The following is a 20,591-nucleotide window of genomic DNA, read 5'->3' on the forward strand; positions in this document are numbered from 1 at the left end:
TTCCTTACATAGCTTACATACCTGGGCTGCACAGCCTTCACTAAACCAGCCAAATATTGCCTCCACCTATGATTCCACTATGTGTGTTATGAGGGGCACCATTGCTAAGACTGATCATGCAAGCTGCTGGTGAATTCCGGTACTTAATTCTGGCAAGCACAAGTTTCTGAAGAAAAGAAGAAGGCTGATTGGATAGTGGTGAGGACTTCACTGTCAATCACTGTTGTGAACAGAGATGTGAGGGCTTGATTCCCACCTACCCCCCCCCCCAATTGTTTCAGTTTTTCCAATGGAAAAAGTAGAAATTTGGGAGAAACTCCAGCAGGCCCTGGGGGGGGGGGGTTCCTCAGAAATATTTTCTCCTCTGGAATGAGCCACTGTGTGAACCAGGATGCCAAAAATGGTGAACCACTAGTATGATCGAGCACTACTCTTCTTACGATTTATCATTAAAGCAGTAACTTTACATCTGATGGCTTTACTAGCCTGTTTTCCTGGAAAGAGGGAAATACACACTGTTTAGCCAAGCCTTCAAAATTTCCAGGAATTTTACATTTTTTTAAAGGAAGCCAAGACACAAAGCTCACTGCTTTCTTAAAATGGAAGGGCAGTAAATATAACAAAATTAATTAAATAAATAATACTTTTGCCACCTTTTCCTTCTCATCTCACTACCATTTTATCATTGACCACCCATGTCTTCAGCAATAACTTCAACTGCCTACTACAAAAAAGCAGTTTGCCATATTTCACTATTTATAGGTGAGGAAGTCATTGTATATGGCTAGATCTAACAAAGCATTACTCCAAAAGAAAAGGGGGAGGGAACCCTCAAAGGGGGAGGCTACTCAAGAGCTTTGTACTTTTATGTAAAAGATCAAACCTTCAGCTCTTTCTAGAGACAAAGTAAATATATCTACACAAGTACTTTGAAAAAAAGATGTAGAGAAACTGGAGCATGTCCAGTGAAGGGCAATGAAGATGGTGAGGAGTTTAGAGACCAAGTCGTAGGAGGAAAGGTTGAGGGAGCTTGGTCTGTTTTGCCTGGAGAGAAGACGACTAAGAGTTAATATGATAACTATCTTCAAATACTTGATGGTGTATAATAGAGAAGATGGAGCAGAGTTGTTTTCTGTTGCCCCAGAATCAATGGGTTGAAATTGATTGCAAAGAATTTTTGGCTAAACATCTGGAACAAGTTCCTGACAGAGCTGTTCCTCAGTGGAGTGAGCTTCCTCGGGAGGTGGTGAGTTCTCCTCCTTTGGAAGTTTTTAAGCAGAGGCTATATAGTGATCTGACAGAAATGCTGATTTTATGAACTTAGGCAGATAGTGAGTGGGTAGGCAGGAAGGGATGTGCCAGTGTTTGTCTCTTGTAGCCCTTCCTTGCAAACCCAGGGAATTGCTGATCGCCACTGTGGGATGGTAGGTGAATTTTCTCCAGGCCAGGCTGGATTCTGGAGATTTTTGGTGGGGGCAATGAAACTGGGGTCACTGTGGGTGGACAGGTAGTTGTGAGTTCCTGCATTGCACAGGGGTTGGACTAGATGACCCTTAAGGTCCCTTCCAACTCAATGATCCTATGATTCTATTCCCTTAAAGCAGATTTTAAATTTTAACTTAAATAAGATCACCAATTCAACTTAACCCCGTATTCTGGAGACAACTCTTCCAGGGTGGTGGGATCTCTTTCATAACATGCCACCTGCAAAAGAGGTGGATGGCCCTAAGTCTTCAAAAATCACCCAGTGGCAGAGCAGTGACTGGTACTGTTACCTCCTCACCAATATGTTTCTTGGTGGTCACCAAGGGAAAATGGGTGGGGGAGGTGGGGCTCCTGCCAAGCATGGCTTCTAAATGGTCATTGGAGATCTGATGGAATGTGCCTTTTGGTGGCAGCTGCCACTGCAGTGTTGATTTTCTCTTGCATGCTATTTTTCCCTAGTGTGTGTATGGGGGGTGGGGGGGCTCTGCCTCCTGTGGCAGCTATTTTTGTGGTTGCGCTCACCACCTTGTGTCAGAATTTGAAAGGTACCCATTGGTGCAAAAAGCTTGGGGATTCCTGTACTAACAGAATAAGGAAGGCTAATGGGATAATAGGCTGCATTGTTAGGAGCAATCTAGAGCAAGGGAAGTTACAATATCAAACTGTTCTGCATTGGTTAGGCCTCATTAGGAATATTGTGTTCAGTTCTGGGCAACACAGTACAAGAAGGATATTGACTAGCAGGAACATGTTCAGAGAAGGGAGACTAGGATGGTTGAGGGGTTGGAATCCATACCTTGCGAGGAGCGGCTGAGAGAGTTGGGTATGTGTACCCTGGAGAAGAGGACAAGGGGTGATCTGATATTTGTATTTAACTACATAAATACAAATACATTTGTATTTAACTACATGTTGAAGCAGGAGCAAAAGGAGTAGGAGCAATGGGTTCAAGTTATGGGAAAGGAGAGTCCACTTAAATATTAGAAAGCATTTTCTGATGGTGGTGGCTGTTCCTAGATGGAATGGGCTGTCTTGGTGGGTGGTGGGATCTCTTTCTTTGGAGGTTTTTGGGAGGAGATTGGATGAGTACCTGTCAGGAGTGTGTGTTTTAAGCCTCCAAGAAGGTAGGGGGCTAGCCTGGATGGCCCTTTGTGGTCTCTTCTAGTTCTGTGTGATTCTGATTCAGATAAATTTCATATGAGACACATAGCATACAGCCTGCGTTGTACAACAGAACAAAACGCTGGTACCTCCAACATACTGTGCCAAGCACTACGGCGGATCTTGGCCAGGCAGTAAGTCCTGCAAACAAATATGCACAGGATCGGGATATAAATCATCACAAAAGAAACCCTCAGTTAACTGGACTGCAGATCAGGCTACTAGAAATAGAAAGCAGGGTGTAAACACAAAGCTAACGCCAAGCTCAGCAAACTTAACAGGCCTTGGCAAAACATGGGCTCCAGAGCTGGTTAGTCTCCCGCATGTTTCATATCGTTATTTTAAGACTCCAGTTGCATGTTACAAAGGAAATGCCAAGCCCCACAGCTAAGAAATAATCAATTGGGACGTTGCTGAAGAATGAGAAACAAACCTATCAAAACCCAGATGCTGTGTACAGTACTCCAACGCACAAAGATGTGTATGAAATTTTCACTGCGCCTCTAAAAGTAGCAGAATAGTACTCCAAACTAGGGCTGTGCGCTTTGGCATGGTTCGGCCACTTTGGCGGTCACCGAAGCCCAAGGCAGCCAGCGGCACAGAGAGCAGAGGCAGTGGTGGCGCACCAGCTGGCAGCCGCACCCTGGCACAGAACTCTGTGCCTGCATGTGGCTGCTGGCTGGTGCGCCATCACTTCCCCTCCTCTCCGCACCGTGTTGCTGGCCTCCTACGCGCCTCTTCGAGCTTCGGTGATCACCCAGGCAACTGAATTGCACCAATGTGCAGAACCCTACTCCAAACTTTCTGCCGCAGGGTCATGATATTTGTCCCTTCATGAATTTTAACGATATAGAAACACCAATGGCTTTTGGGTTGTTTCTTTGTCTTTTTGCCAAACATGCCAATAACCATCCTGAAGTATTCTAACTATCAGAACTATGCAAAATTATCATTCCATAATTTAGTTCAGGATACACAAAAGGCTCTGGAGGTTTTGAACTCAAGTTGCCGGAGACTGTCACATTTTATTACCTAAGGAGACTTGCACCCCGCTTTTTAATCCAAATGTGATACTCAAGAACACTGAGAGCAGCACAACAGAAAATTACCGCTCATCAGCACAGAAATGTGGCCCGGCAGATGCTTTATAGCCCTTTTGTATTTCCAGTCTCGGGCAGCTAAAACAGGAGATTTAGAAAGCCTTTCACCATACGTGGATGAGAGATGGGACTGGCTGAGTGGGATACAACTTGTGAAAGACTAGCTTATCGACGCTCAGTTTAGCTATTATTATTGGGATGCTGCAAGTAAAAATAAAAGGGGCAAACATTCAGGGCAATGGACAATAGCCTTTTCACAACATGAAAACTGCAGTTACAGGATGATCATTAACCTCAATAGCATTCGAGGGGTGAAAGTATTTGTCACATGTATAAAAACGACTCGTGAGGCCACTGCATCCTACCAAACTAATGAGGCAAGCCCTCATTTCCCCTGTGATAACTAATATCATGGAGAAATTATGACCAGCCCATAACTCCTTGGAGAAAGGTGCTGTGGTTTGCCAAGACCTGATAAAGCTAAGAGACACAGGAAAGGAGATCATCACGTTTTAATGGAGTTTGTCCAAGAGTCACAATCGCACTTGATTTCTCGTATTTGCATTAACTTTTCCACCAGTTCTTTTTTTTTTTGTCTTCCTCGGCTTCTTCTACTTTCCATTTATCTTTACATATTGCAGTTGTCGTTATTCTTTGCCCTTCTGTATCTAAAGATATCCCCCTTCAAGGATCGCTGCCTTGTTGTGGCAAGGGGGCTTGCGTAGTTCAGTGAAGCTATGAGCTATGCCGTGCAGGGCCACCCAAGACGGACAGGTCATAGCTGAGAGCTCTGACAAAAGGTGATCCACTGGAGAAGGAAATGGCAAACCACTCCAGTATCTTTGCCATGAAAACTCTATGGACAGTTCCAATAGGCATAACGATATGACGCTGGAAGATGAGCCCCTCAGGTCGGAAGGTGTCCAATATGCTACTGGGGATGAGCAGACGGCTAGTACGAGTAGCGCCAGAATGAATGAAGCGGCTGGGCCAAAGCCGAAAGGACGCTCAGTTGTGGAAGTAACTGGTGGCGAAAAGACAGTCCGATGCTGTAAAGATTTTTATTCCATAGGAACCTGGAACGTCAGATCCATGAATCAAGGCAAGCTGGACGTGGTTAAACAAGAAATGAGAAGACTGAACATCGACATTTTAGGAATCAGTGAACTAAAATGGACAGGAATGGGTGAATTTAATTCAGATGACCATCAGGTATACTACTGTGGACAAGAATCTCGCAGAAGAAATGGAGTAGCCTTCATAATCAATAAGAGAGCAGGAAACGCAGTCTTGGGATACAATCCCCAAAATGACAGAATGATCTCAGTTCGAATCCAAGGCAAACCATTCAACATCACAGTGATCCAGGTCTACGCCCCAACCACTGCTGCTGAAGAGGATGAAGTTGATCAGTTCTATGAAGCCCTACAACACCTTCTAGAAGCAACGCCCAAAAATGATGTGCGTATCATCATGGAGGATTGGAATGCTAAAGTAGGAAGCCAAAAGATAACCGGGATAACAGGCAAGTTTGGCCTTGGAGTACAAAATGAAGCAGGGCACAGGCTGGTAGAATTTTGTCAAGAGAATACAATGGTCATAGCAAACACTCTTTTCCAGCAACCCAAGAGACGACTCTATACATGGACATCACCAGACGGCCAACACAGAAATCAGATTGACTATGTGCTCTGCAGCCAAAGATGGAAAAGTTCTATCCAGTCAATAAAAACAAGACCAGGAGCTGATTGTGGTTCAGATCATGAACTTCTTGTTGCAAAATTTAGGCTTAAATTGAAGAAAGTAGGGAAAAGCACTAGGCCACTCAGGTATGAACTAAATCATATCCCCGACGAATACAAAGTGGAGGTGACAAATAGATTTAAGGAATTAGATCTGATAGACAGAGTGCCTGAAGAACTATGGACGGAGGTTCGCAACATTGTACAAGAGGTAGCAACTAAAACCATCCCAAAGAAAAAGAAATGCAAGAAATCAAAATGGCTGTCTGAGGAAGCTTTACAAATAGCTAAGGAGAGAAGGGAAGTGAAAGGCAAGGGAGAAAGAGAAAGATACACCCAATTGAATGCAGAATTCCAGAGAAAAGCTAGAAGAGATAAGAATGCCTTCTTAAATGAACAGTGCAAACAAATAGAAGAAAACAATAGAATGGGGAGGACCAGAGATCTTTTCAAGAAAATTGGAGATATGAAGAGAACGTTTCATGCAAAGATGGGTATGATAAGGGACCAAAATGGTAGGGACCTCACAGAAGCAGAAGAGATCAAACAAAGGTGGCAAAATTATACAGAAGAACTATACAAGAGCGAGCTTAACATCCCTGATGACCACAATGGGGTAGTTACTGACCTGGAGCCAGACATCCTGGAATGTGAAGTCAAATGGGCCTTAGGAAGTCTGAGCAACAATAAAGCTAGTGGTAGTGACAGCATTCCAGTTGAACTATTCAAAATCTTAAAGGACGATGCAGTAAAAGTGCTACACTCAGTATGCCAGCAAATTTGGAAAACTCAACAATGGCCACAGGATTGGAAAAGGTCAGTTTACATTCCAATCCCAAAGAAGGGCAATGCCAAAGAATGTTCAAACTACCGCACCATCGCACTAATTTCTCATGCTAGCAAAGTTATGCTCAAAATCCTACAAGCTAGGCTCCAGCAATATGTGGACCGAGAACTTCCAGAAGTACAGGCAGGATTTCGAAGAGGCAGAGGAACTAGAGATCAAATTGCCAACATACGCTGGATCATGGAGAAAGCTAGGGAGTACCAGAAGAACGTCTACTTCTGCTTCATTGACTATGCTAAAGCCTTTGATTGTGTGGAGCACAACAAATTGTGGCAAGTTCTTAAAGAGATGGGAATACCAGAGCATCTTATTTGTCTCTTGAGAAATTTATATGCAGGTCAAGAAGCAACAGTGAGAACTGAACATGGAATCACTGACTGGTTCAAAATTGAGAAAGGAGTTCGGCAAGGCTGTATACTGTCGCCTTGCCTATTTAACTTGTATGCAGAGCACATCATGAGAAATGCGGGATTAGAGGAGTCACAAATTGGGATCAAGATTGCAGGGAGAAATATCAACAACCTCAGATATGCAGATGATACCACTCTAATGGCAGAAAGTGAAGAGGAACTAAAGAGCCTGTTGATGCGGGTGAAGGAGGAGAGTGCAAAAGTTGGCTTGAAACTCAACATCAAGAAAACAAAGATCATGGCATCCAGCCCTCTCAATTCCTGGCAAATAGAAGGGGAAGAAATGGAGATAGTGACAGATTTTATTTTCCTGGGCTCCAAGATCACTGCAGATGGGGACTGCAGCAAAGAAATTAAAAGACGCTTGCTCCTGGGGAGGAAAGCTATGGCAAATCTAGACAGCATCCTAAAAAGCAGAGACATCACCCTGCCAACAAAAGTGCGTTTAGTCAAGGCTATGGTCTTCCCAGTTGCAATGTATGGCTGCGAAAGTTGGACCATAAGGAAGGCCGAGCGTCAAAGAATTGAGGCTTTTGAACTCTGGTGCTGGAGAAGACTCTTGCGAGTCCCTTGGACTGCAAGGCGAACAAACCAGTCAGTCCTAGAGGAGATCAGCCCTGACTGCTCTTTAGAAGGCCAGATCCTGAAGATGAAACTCAAATATTTTGGCCACCTCATGAGAAGGAAGGACTCCCTGGAGAAGAGCCTAATGCTGGGAGAGATCGAGGGCAAAAGAAGAAGGGGACGACAGAGAATGAGGTGGATGGATGGAGTCACTGAAGCAGTAGGTGCCAACTTAAATGGACTCCGGGGAATGGTAGAGGACAGGAAGGCCTGGAGGATCATTGTCCATGGGGTCGCGATGGGTCGGACACGACTTCGCACATAACAACAACAATAACAATCTAAAGATATACTGATTTTCCATATACTATTTCTATATACTTTCCCCCATGCAGACACAGGAGTTTACAATTATCACTTTTTATCTTGTTAAAATAACCAAACTAGCTGTTGCAGGTATTCTACGCCAGGGGTAGTCAACCTCTGGTCCTCCAGATGTTCATGGACTACAATTCCCATGAGCCCCTGCCAGCCACAATTACTGGTGAACCATCAGGGACTAAAATTACCAGACTATGGCCATACAGGCCAGAATACCCACAACAGCCAGTAATCAAATTATAATGAGTACATAAAAGGGAGCGGTGTTCTTAAATATTTACATATAAAAAACTATTTGTCAAATATAATAAACATTCTAAATACGAGTAAAAGAAATCAAAAAGTGTAGATAATTGCCTAATCATCCTTTCATAATCATAATTATATAATTAGCAAAACATTTTATGTTTACTATTAAAGTTGGGATTTAATATGGAAGGAAAGTGGAGAGAAATAATAAGGGAATAGGAAAAAGGGAATGGGAAATAAGGAGAGGGGGAAAGGAAAAATACAAACACGGGGAAAGGATATCATATTAAATATTATTGAAAACTATACTTTAAGCGCATATATATATTTCTTTGATTTGTTGCCTTTTGAAAGTCTGCATTAGTATGAGATACTTCACTCAAAGAAGGCCAAGAAATTCAAAAAGTAAAAGAGAGGGGCTTGCCCTGCAGCTGTATTTTTATTTTACTGGTGAAGTCAGATACCACTGGGCATCTGCCAGCCTTCCAAGACAAATTATAATTCCAAGGTGGATCTTTTAAAATGAGCCAAAAGATTACAAATTTATGAAAAAGAGATTAAAGAGATTTAAAAAGAAAAGAGGAAATAAGAAAATGTAAGAAGAAGTAGGTAGGTTAACTTTTGTCAGTATTCTTCACTGACTTTGGTGTTATCAGAATCCAAGTTAATCAGATATTTGTTGGAAGACCAGCTCTGGTAAAAATGTGAAGTCCAATAAATTCTTGACTTGGGTTGCTGACAACTTCATTTCCCAATAGGGAAGAACTAGTTGACTAGGTAAAAGTTGTGAGCATATTTGGTAGTAGTGAGGTAGAAGGTGGACTTCAGGAGAGCAAATTTTAACAAAATTATGTTGGGTAGAATCCCGTGGTCGGAAAGCCCAAGAAGGTTGAGAGTTTTGCAAAAGTGAAATGCTAAAGGCACAAATGCAGACTATTTCCTTGAGAAAGAAAACCAGGAGGAACCAAAAGAATCAGGGGGTGTCTCCATAAACAGCTTTCAAAAGAATTGAGCAATAAAAAACACTCACTTAGGAAATGGAAGGAGAATCTTACAACTAAGGAGGAATATAAACAAATAACTAATGCATGTAGGGAGAATGTTAGAAAAGCTAAAATTCAGTAGGAGCTTAGGCTAGCAAGAAATGCTAAAAACAAAAAAGGGTTCTTTAGTTATATTCAAAGAAATAAAAGTAGGGGTAGTGAAACTGCGGCCCTCCAGATGTCCATGGACTACAATTCCCATGAGCCCCTGCCAGCATTCGCTGGCAGGGGCTCATTGGAATTGTAGTCCATGGACATCTGGAGGGCCGCAGTTTCACTACCCCTGAATAAAAGAATAGGAATGTGGTGGACTGAACTGCCCAGTTCCTAAAGGTAAAGTAAAGGTATCCCCTGTGCAAGCACCGAGTCATGTCTGACCCTTGGGGTGACGCCCTCTAGTGTTTTCATGGCAGACTCAATACGGGGTGGTTTGCCAGTGCCTTCCCCAGTCATTACCGTTTACCCCCCAGCAAGCTGGGTACTCATTTTAACGACCTTGGAAGGATGGAAGGCTGAGTCAACCTTGAGCCGGCTGCTGGGATTGAACTCCCAACCTCATGGGCAGACAGCTCCAGACAGCATGTTGCTGCCTTACCACTCTGCGCCACAAGAGCCCAGTTCCTACTTCTCCTCATTCTTTCCTTGTGAGGGGAATCATGCTCAATGTGGCAAAATCCTTTTACATAATAAGGGCTAAGAGTTGTGGCTAGGGTTGTGTGCTTCGGCTGCCGAAGCGGCCATTCAAGCCCGAAGCAGCCAGCACTGTGGCACGGGGGGGGGGGGGGAGGGGCAGTCACTTCTGATACTGCTGTTCTCACTGAGCATTAATATCAGGCCTCTTTCAGCCCCACCTACCTCACAGGGTGTCTGTGAAGGGAAGTGAAGGAGATTGTAAGCCACTTTGAGACTCCTTCGGTTAATGAAAAGCGGTGTATAAAACCAACCCTTCTTCTTTTAAGTCTGTCCACAGGACCAATTAAAATGAAACGAATTGTGGAGGGATGTGCTATCACAAGAGGTATGACTAGCTTTGAAAAAATTTAAGAGCCAGAGATTATCATGGTATCCAACCCACAAACTGGGTTATGTTCTCTTGTGTCCATATCAGGGGTCCAAAGATATATGCATTACGTGCAATCAAATCACTTCTGACTTATAGAAACCCTCTGAATTAGTGACCTGCAAAATGTCTTCCAGGGAATGGTAGAGGACAGGAAGGCCTGGAGGATCATTGTCCATGGGGTCGCGATGGGTCGGACACGACTTCCCATCTAACAACAACAACAAAATGTCCTATTGTTACCAGTATTGCTCAGGCCCATACTTATCACCAATATAAACAAAAATGATTTAGTTTGGCTAAATGTTAAGATTTCCCTTCACTTCTAATATGCTAGAAGTTGCTTAACACAAAAAAACTGTGTTTAAAAAAGAAGAAAGAAACAGTACAAAGTGTGTATTTGTGTTCAACATACAACTCAAATAAAGCTTAACAGATATTAGAGAAGTGACCCAAAATAAATTCACCTTTGGCCATCAACAACTTACGCCACTGGGTTAATATTTTCTAAGAAAACAAATTTTGTAATTAAACAGAAATTTAAAAAATGGATTTTAAATTCTACGTATGATTTCAACAAGTAACTTACGCAATATTCACACAGAGATTGCTTACCATCTAGTTCTTAATAGTTCATCCTAGCAAATCCAGGACCAGATAAAAATAATTCACAGAGCTTGTTGGAAATGAGTCCCTTAGGATTTTTACTCTGTGCACAATGATTTTCCCCAGAGTCCCTTCAGAAAACCGTTGGCACTTGCACACTGTTGTATCTATTATTATTCTCCTTGATAGTCTTCCTCGAGACTATACCATTGGATTAAAAAAAACACACAGAAACAATAATAATCGTTATACGCTCAAATATTAGTCTCCCTTTGCTCAAAAGGATTTCAAATTAGACTACAATGGGAGCAAGAACTACCGTGTTTTCAGAGCATCAGCTGTGCAACTTACAAGTAAATTACCAGTTGTGCAAACAGTAACCTCCTCACTCACCTTCTGAGGACAACTAAGCAAATCTTGTTCACAGAACAGCCTGAAGTAATTCTTCCCATACTACAACAGGAAACCATGTCATACCACTTCAGTAATGTGTCTTGAACCGAACTCAAATTGCTCACTCATTACTCGCTGCAGCTCAGATGAGACGCAAACATAAAAAGAGAGTCTTTATGACTTGGATACAAGTAGGGCCTTGGGGGGGGGGGGGAGAGACCTAATACAACCTCTCCATCTTCAAAGAACAACACAACTCTGTTTCTTTTAAACAGTCACATCCAATAAGATGACAGACTGCTTTTCAGCAACCAGACAAGTGGCCTTTTATTCCATCTCCGGATCACAACATTATTTGCCATAAGGAAAACATTTGAACTGGTGGCCAGTATAAGTTAACTCATTCTGCGGCGTAATTAATAGCTATTTGATGAAGATAATCTAATTATAAGTCATTATAGACGTGCCAACTGTTGTTTAAAAGGAGTAAATTTTTCACAAGCTCCCACAGGAAGGAAGGTGCGAGAAATCCCATTTACTACACAATTTATTTTAAAATGCGTTTTCTTTCCTCTTTAATTTGTCCTGTCATATCTTGAGATCAATAGTCGCTAGCAACAGGACAGAATAAGACCCTGCTAGGACTGTAATTTTCCGATCTTCCACATGCTTTAGTATGGCAGTACAAGTTGCATGTACATTAAGAGTAACAGAACATTTTTTTTTAAGCGGCTGGATCTTAGAATCAAAGAATCGTAGAATCATAGAGTTGGAAGGGGCCATTCAGGCCATCTAGTCCAACCCCCTGCTCTATGCAGGATCAGCCCTAAGCATCCTAAAGCATCCAAGAAAAGTGTGTATCCAACCTTTGCTTGAAGACTGCCAGTGAGGGGGAGCTCACCACCTCCTTAGGCAGCCTGAACACTGCTGAAGTACTCTGACTGTGAAAAATTTTTTCCTGATATCTAGCCTATATCGTTGTACTTGTAGTTTAAACCCATTACTTAGAGGGCCTTCCTCTAAATTAGGAAGAGGGAATTCTCCGATTCTGACGTGGCTTCTACAATGGCTCCCAGAGGCATTTAGGAATTTCAACACAACATAGTTGTTGTTGTTTTTTAAGTTACTCTTTTTATTTACTGAAGGCAGGCAAAACTAAGATTGTTCCCATGATCCCTTAAACAGTGCAAGGTATTTTTAAACCTTGGAGGTGAGGGATACTTGCAGCCTACATTAGAAACCTTTCATATTGAACAGCAGTGAACTCTATCTGCATCCTGCTTGTCCATCTTATCTAAAAGACCTTCCAATTTAACTGCATTAATATGTGACGACATTTTCCTTTGTACTTTGAACTCCTACATATTAGGGCGTTCTGTGATTCAAAAACTCCTTCTCAGCTTTCCGTTTTGCCCAATGGACACTTCCATTTGCCATGTTCGTCTATCTAGCATCCTTCCTTCAGGACGATGTGTCTTCTGGTGGTACTTCTCTACTACGACTACACACTTATGCCAACACTTCATAAAACCAGGAACATTCAAAAGCAAACAAGTTCTCTTCATTTGTAAGATCAGCCAGACAACCTAAGCACTCCCCCCTCCCACCAAAACCCCTCAAAGAAATATCAACTTTCATCAGAATGGCTGGCATGGTAGCCTTAAGGCATTTTGCAACCGAAATCAAAACACGCTTCAGAAATGAAAGGAACTCGTGTCACAAAAGTCACTCTTTTTTGTCACTTGAAGGCAGTTCTTAATGCAGAGATTTCCTTTTTTGTAAAGAAGTATTGAACACAAGATAATATCTCCAGAGTTACAAAAGTATTCCCCCCCCCTTAGCCATGTCAGTTCACACAGAAGTTGGGGGCTCCCCCCTCCCAACTCTTACACAAACTTTTGCTTCGTCTGTTTTTGAATTCTGCCAACTCCCCTTTCCTGTGGAAGACTCTCCTGTATCATCCCAGTCTGTTCCCAATTATCCCCAACACTCAGGAACAAGCTCAAGAGGAGGAGGGTTGAATTAGACAGGAGGCAATACATTTATTTATCATTGGATTTTTATATGATCATATTCCCATATAGATTGGGGTCAGTTTACAACATGGATTAAAGTGCATAATAAATTAAAATTAAGTATTATTGAAATAGCAACAATTCACTAAGAATTAAAATTCTGTCTAACTACCCCCCCCCCATGCCAGGCATTAATCATAGTTCACTGGCCCAATGTCTATGGCAGATAGCATCTATCACTGGCACGGGAAAGGGGCGGAGAGGAAAGCAAAACCAAGGGCAACCCACTTTATTAATCACTTTGGCCTCAACCATAGGCCAGGGAGCAGGGGGGAGTCTTTCAGGCCCTGTGTAACTATACCCAGAGAGATTAGATTTGCTCTTTCAACATTTAGAGATTTAACTTTATCCTTCTGCCAACCAGAGCTGTATTAAGTGTTTTACAGCCACCTCCCATATTTTTAAATGAACTTTTCTTGCCCAAATAATATATATATGATATATAAAATGGAAGCCGCTTGAGAGAGGGCATATCTAATAAATAATGATATACTTTACTTTGAGCTACATCTGTGCCTTGCCATGCCTGACTAACTACCCATTGGCCACCACAAAAGGCATCCGTTCTGCCTAATTGTGTCAAAACTCTGAAGCCAAGCACCATCAGCCCGGGCTTAGTACCGGTTGGGAGACCAAGGAAGTCCAGGACTGCTATGCAAAGGAAAGTAATGGCAAACCATCTCTTGCCTTCAGAGCCCCACAGTCCTGGGGCCACTATGAGCTGGCTGCAACTTGTCGGTACAAAGAATCAAAGAACTCTATGATTCCACAGAGCTGGAAGAGGCCATGCAGGCCATCTAGTCCAAAACCCTGCTCTGTTTGTTTGTTTGTTTATATGCCACCATCCCCCGAGGCTCAGGGCGGTTTACGTGGAGCTGGAATAAAAAAACAGTACAGATAACATGATGAATTGAACAATGCAGGATCAGCCTAAAGCATCTAGGATAAGCACCTGTCCAGCCTTTGCCTGAAGGCTGCTCACCTCCTTAGAAAGTTGATTCCACTGCTGAATTACTCTGACTATGGGAGGAAAATTTCTTGATATCTAGCCAATATCTTTCTACACGTCGTTTGCTGGCAGGGGCTCATGGGAATTGTAGTCCATGCACATCTGGAGGACCACAGGTTGACTACCCCTGGTTTAACCCCAGTACTCCAAGCCCTATCCTCTGCTGCCAACAACAGCTATCAGTTCTGTTGTCAATTCTTTATTTTATACAATTCAACCCCCACCTTTTGGTTCAAAGACGTTAAGGTGGCTTCCAACAACACAACCAAATGCTTTTTAAAAATATAATAATAATAAAACCCAAAATACTTGGAAAATATATTAAAGTTCACTAACATCTAGTAAGCCCACCACAGACCATAGGTGCAAACTCTAGTCTAGTATCCCAAAGCAGATGTACTGTAGAAAAGGGAATAGACAGCACTGTACACGCCCCGCCAGCTCCATTTCTCCCCTCATGCTTGCCAATTAATCAGTGAACCAGTCAGATACAGATGTAGTTCTTACTCCCCTGCTCACTCCAAAGCCCAGTTACTGCTGCCTCCTTGCATGGTTGGGAAGCCAAGGGGCCTGCAGCACATGGCACAACGTTCTGTACAATACGTTGCTCTCCAGATGGAGAATCATAGAATCATATCGTTGGAAGGGACCTCCAAGGTCATCTAGTCCAACCGCTATGCAGGAACTCACAACTACCTGCCCATCCACAGTGACTCCAACTCAGCAGCAGTTGAGCTGGAAGCTGCAAGAAGGCTATATCCCCATTTAATCCAGGGGTCTGCGAGACAGATGTTAGCAAACAGAGCTGACGCTGTATCCACAAAGCTGCAAGTCTCACTCATATTCAGTCTTTGGGATGAGAGATCCATGATTGTCCAACATATTTAAGTCAACCACCCAAAGTGGACCAGGAAGTGGTGAATGAGGTGGTGGTGGTGGAAAGTGGCATCAAGTCACAGATGACTTATGGTGACCCCATTGGGTTTTCAAACCAAGAGATATTCAGAGGTGGTGGCTATTGCCTGCCTCTGCATAACAACCGTGGACTTCTTTGGTGGTCTTCAATCCATTTAGGCCAACCCTGCTAAGCTCTGAAGATCCAACAAGACAAGGCTAGCTTAGACCACCCAGGTCAGGGCTGTGAATGAGGTACAAGAGGATAATTCTTCACTCCACGCTGGTTTTCTGGGAAGCAAAGGAGATATGACTTGTATTTTCTTTAGCCTGGAAAAATATAGAACCAGGCCTTTTTGAAAACCAGGGAAAACAAAAACTGGAAATGCTCTCCATTTCCCAAGGGATTATAAAGTAAACTTCACAGGGCAACAGCGTTAAAATCATCCTTTCTCCCATTACTTCATAGCCTTGGTCCACACTACCCTCCCTTTAATATGAAAAAATGCATAATGTGCATGTAATTGGGCCCCAAGTTTTATGGCACTGCAATACTTGCAAGATGAACCTTCAGGCGGTACTCTGAATTCATCCAGGTTGCTTTCTAAAGGCTGTACACATCCACTTTTAAGCTTTCCGTACCATTTTAACATTCCAAACAATTCCAGTTTGACTCACCAATAAAAGAGGGGACTCAAAAGTCCTTCCACTAGATGGGCAGGGCAGGTTCTTAAGAATCCAACTGTCATCATTCATCAACAGAATGGCTGCATCATCCTACCCCGCATTTATGGCTGATGAAATAGTATCATCATATTACCTGCTAGAATCCCAGTGCAGCTGGAACAAATGATGTGGCAACGTGGTATGTTTTCAAGATGTCCAAAAATAGTTTCTGGGTAAGATGCCAAGTACCACAACTGTGTCACCTCAAATTGATGGCTTTCAGCATTTACTGTAATCCCGATATAATTTCCTTTGCAACACATGCTTGTATAGCGCTCTCATTTAACATACCACAATGTCTGTAATTCCTTGCTTCTCTCGTGGAGGCAGCCCCCCCCAAAAAAAACCCCCTCCCTTTTCTAGTTGGCAAGAACTTTGTATCCCACAAAGAAAAAAGGAAGAGCTACGCAAGTCAGACAGATTTAGAGAGTACACATTTTAAGATCAAATGAAACTGGAGCATGACAACCTGTTTACACATTTGGAAACAAGATTCAGTACATCTAACCACAGAGGTGCCCAGGCAAGATTACACACTTAAAGTCATTTCTGATGTATCTTCCAGAGAAAATGCCTTCGACCTTACCCCAAAGGAACCATTCACAAGGAAGAATAGGGGAGCCATGATCCTACCCGTTATTTTTTATTGTCCAATTTGCATTTGTCAAACAGAAAAAAAGACAGTCAAGCTATTCTAGACACTTGCAGCCCAGTTCCCTGTGGAGGTCTACTAAGAATCCCCTTTGATTTCAACAGGTCGATCAAGAATCCAAGCTTTATTCAACAATCATCAAAACAAATAGCATAAGGACTACAGATCTCCAAAAAGCTCTCCAAGATGACAGCCGCAGGGAGAAACACCCTCTTCCTAGATAGGTCCTTCCTTGGGATCAACAAGCTTGAGCTGACCAATCCATCCCCATCAACATAGCAGAGTCAATTAATTGCGTGGAAGCATTTCTCTCAGTGTATGTTTATTGACAGTACAGTTCAGCCGGCCTCCGAATTTTCAAAGGCTGTTTTGGCATCTGCTTTAACATGCTTTGATTCTACACAATGCTCTCCCATCTGTTTTTTCCCCCCGTTTTCTTTTAGCCACTGCATCCCCACAGAAAAGGAAAAGAGCATTGCCAATTCAACCACCTAACCTCGATCATTCATTACACCAGTCACAAAGCAAAAGTACTCCTAATTGCCAAGGCTCTTTGATGGTTACACTTTCAGAGCGGGACAGAATAATGGCCTCAACAGCAGCTGCATTAAGTGCAAATTTAAGCTTTCAAAGCATTTTGACGTTCTAAACACGCCGCTAATATAAATCCTAACCCCACAGGTACAGAAGCCAATTGTTCTCAGAACGGCGCTGACACACTTTCACGACTCTCAATGCAAGACAGCCTCAGAAGCTGCCGAAAGTTATTGCGTTGCTTGTTTTAGGAAGAGAGGATGCAAACAACCATTAAAAGGTTTCCTCCGTTAACAGATTAGGCTCAGTTAGGACAGCAGTGGATCCAGTCCCGTCCAGGCATGCTTATGCAACAGTTCCAGAAGGCTTGTTCTCAACGATGGGCTCCTAAGGCTTTCCACCTGGATGCAGTCCTATGCTCATGCCGTTTTTGTCTCCGGCTGGTCTCAGATCCAGGCACTGTGGCACAGGATTGCACTTAGACAACTTGTTTCCTTGTTTCCAGCCACAGCAGGATTTATTTCCGAGTAAGCAGACATAGGATCGGGCTGCTTGCGTCAGGAAATCGTGAAAGCCACAAATGAGAGCATCCCCAAAGTCTGCAAAAATATTAGTGGAAAAGGGCATCGTGTCCAGTATTTCCATCCTTTCAACCACAGAGGAGCTGTTGTGTTTCCTTCTCGCGGTGACTAAGAGACAAGATTGCTTGGAATGTTTCACTCAAGGATTCTAAGCCAAACAGAGACAGGAAGCCCCTTCTTCTTTTGACACCCCCCCCCATAGGCCCCCAAATTAGAAAACCAACCAACCCAGCCCTCAATGGACAGAGAAGAAATTAAAGCCACATCAAAAGCCACCGGGGAGTGTGGCATTTGTGCTGATGTAGCCCCCCCACCACCCAAAATACTCTTGCATTTCATCACTAGTTCTGATGGCCTCCTTGTACATAGGAAAGGCTTTCTGCAAAGCAGAGGATACAATCTCCATCCGACAGAAACTCATGCTGGTTTCAACAGGTTATGAATGAACCGTTCTTTAACCTTGAACAATGCCCCCCCCAAAAAATAAGGAGATGGTAATTCAGCTGTAAGTAGTACGACCGAGTTTTGCTCTTCCACAAATAATTTACAGATACGCTACAGCAATAGGTGAGAGGAGAGCCACAAAGCACAGGGCACAAGATCTGCAGCTGAACTGCACAATTCTCCTGGGAGCACATTCGGCACCAGAAACCAGAAGAGATTTGAGCTATTTTGCCCAGGGAATCCGCCCCCCCCCCTTTCTGCAGAGGCACTGGAGAGGAGAGGGGAGCTTTTAATGCACAAACAGCATCAGAAGCAGGGCTTTTAAAGGCAGTGAATGTGCTCTGAACTCTATGCCAGTCAGAAGGCTATGAGGCAGCTAAAACCCAAAGACCAAGCATGCCCCAGCACTTTAGGTAAGCACCATAGTTACCACCCAGAGTTTGCCTCCTCTGAAGTTTTTTTTTAAAGGCCCATTAGTCCACTGCCAAGTGAATTCCCCAGTGGGAAACTTTTTTTTTTTTTTTAACAATCTCGACTCTGCCACCCGGTGCTCCCATCAGGCCCACAAGTCTACCTGGAATCACAAGGGGGAAAATGCTTCACTCTCGCCCTCCCTGCTGCGCCTAGGTGTGTGGGGAGGCTGTGCCTTAGTCTCTGCCCACAATCCAGCCCCGATCCGTCAGACCAGGGGCAGTCAAACTGCGGCCCTCCAGATGTCCATGGACTACAATTCCCATGAGCCCCTGCCGGCAGGGGCTCATGGGAATTGTAGTCCATGGACATCTGGAGGGCCGCAGTTTGACTGCCCCTGCGTCAGACTGACTGCCAAGGTCTTGCCTGAACCCCCCCACACACGCACCCCTAAAGAGACGCACATCTGGAATCTCCACCATATCCTGCTCTCCTCCAGCCCTCCGAGGAAGCGACAAGGCGAAGCCGCAACGACGGATTCCTCTCGGAACAGGCTATTCAAACTTTTTTGCCTGCCCGACAGGCGCTCTCCCCGGAAACACGCTCACTTTCCCCAGTTTTGTTTTCAGCGCTTTCCCCTCTCCCAGCGAGGCGCCGCGCTAGCCAAGCGCTGCAGGCGAAGCCCGGAGAGCGCCCGCCGCCCCTGCCCGCCAAAGGCTGGCCTGCCTCCCGGCGGAGGGGCCCCACTCAGCGCGAAGGCCTGGGGGGAACGGGGCGCCCTTGGCCGGGGAGCGCGGCGAACTTCTGCGCGGGGGTCTCAGCCTTCCCGGCCCCCGGCCAGCCCCGAAGGGCGCTCGCTCCGCCGCGCACGGCAACAGCCTTCGGCCGGCCAAGGGGATGGTTCTCCCGCGCTGGCCAACTTCTCCCCGGCAACGGAGAGGCAGGGGACGGCGCGCTGCAGCCCCCCGGCCGCCCGGCCCGACCCCTCCGGAAGGCCCCTTGCCCGGCGGGTGCTCGCTTACCGTCTCCCCGGAGACGCCGGCGATCCAGGCGCAGGCCAGCAGGAGCCACACGGTCCGCATTCTCCCCGTGCCGCGGCTCTGGGCAGCAAGCAAAGGACTCCGAGGCGCGCGCGCGCACCAGCCCCCGCCAGGCTCCAAAGCGAACGCGCGGGGGGGGGGAGAGAAGGGGGGGTTCCCAGGCAGCTCCTCGCTCGTCTCCCCGGGCGGCAGCAGCGGCAGTCCCCGTCCCCCGCGGCCGCCTGGCTCCCTCGTCCCCGCTCGCTGCCTCGCTCGCTCGCAGCCCACCAGCTTCAGGGCGGAGTTGGCTCGCTGGCCAAGGGGAGCCAAGGGGAAGGGGGGCGGGGAGAGCGGCCGCTGTCGCCCGCCTCGCTCCAAGCCCGTCCCTCGCCCGCCGAGGAGGTGCCTCGCCTGGCCGCGCCAATGGCCCGCGGCGGGGGAGTGGGAGGAAAGTTTGCCCGGCGGAGTTGGCCACGAGGCTGGGCTGGGCAGGGCAGAGGCTCGTCGGTGCGCGGGCTGCTCGGCCGGCCGTCGGCGTGGAGTGCGGAGCGAGCGGCGGCGCGCCTCCGAGTTAAAGCCTGGAGTGATTCCTGCAGGTTTGCCGCGCAGATTGGCAGGCGGTCCAGCCAGTGGGGAGGGAGGGCAGGAAGGAGGCCGCGCCGCTGCGCCGCTTGGCCTCGCGCAAATCCAAACTAATCCCGCCCCGCCCCGCGCGTCCCGCGCTCTGCCGGCGGCTGCGGGAGGAAGGCAGGGGCGAGCCGGAGGCGTCCTCCCCAAAACTTGCCCCGTCCCGCTTGCCTGAAAGAAGGATGCAGAAGAGCAGGGATGCAGAGAGGACTCCACTGAAGCCATGCAAAAGAAAAAAAAGGGGGGGTGTAAAACACGCGGGCGCACCCCTTAATCTCACGGGTTTTAGCTCTGACTCTTAAACACAGTCTGGTTTTAGGATTGAATTCACACTCGAAGCACGAAGGAAAATTGTGGCGTCAACTTTCTTCAATGGGGAGACGCTCCCAGGAGTAGGCCCTCGGACCTGAGGACTGCTGGAGAGGTCGAAATGCATCTGTGGGGCCAAAAGGTCATCACATCCCGAAAGGAATGCCGCTGGTCCTTCCAGGGTGGTGAGGGTTCCGAAGGCCTTTGACCCTGCTTTACAATTGGAGTCTGGTTCACTCAGTTTCATAGAGATTATGTTGGAGGTATTT

The 20,591-nt window shown here is 45.5% G+C and overlaps 1 protein-coding gene across 1 annotated transcript in view; it reads right to left on the minus strand.

Moving 5' to 3' along the window:
* Positions 1 to 19,968, minus strand: part of SDC2 (syndecan 2) — an 80,424-nt gene extending 60,456 nt beyond the window's left edge. The window contains exon 1 of the mRNA XM_077351845.1: positions 19,390 to 19,968. Within this exon, the coding sequence (XP_077207960.1) occupies positions 19,390 to 19,449 (60 nt within the window). The 5' untranslated portion in view covers positions 19,450 to 19,968. The remainder of the gene's footprint in view (positions 1 to 19,389) is intronic.
* Positions 19,969 to 20,591: the final 623 nt, after the last annotated feature.

The sequence above is a fragment of the Paroedura picta genome, chromosome 9, assembly GCF_049243985.1.
Source record: "Paroedura picta isolate Pp20150507F chromosome 9, Ppicta_v3.0, whole genome shotgun sequence".
In the NCBI taxonomy this organism is placed as follows: domain Eukaryota; kingdom Metazoa; phylum Chordata; class Lepidosauria; order Squamata; family Gekkonidae; genus Paroedura; species Paroedura picta.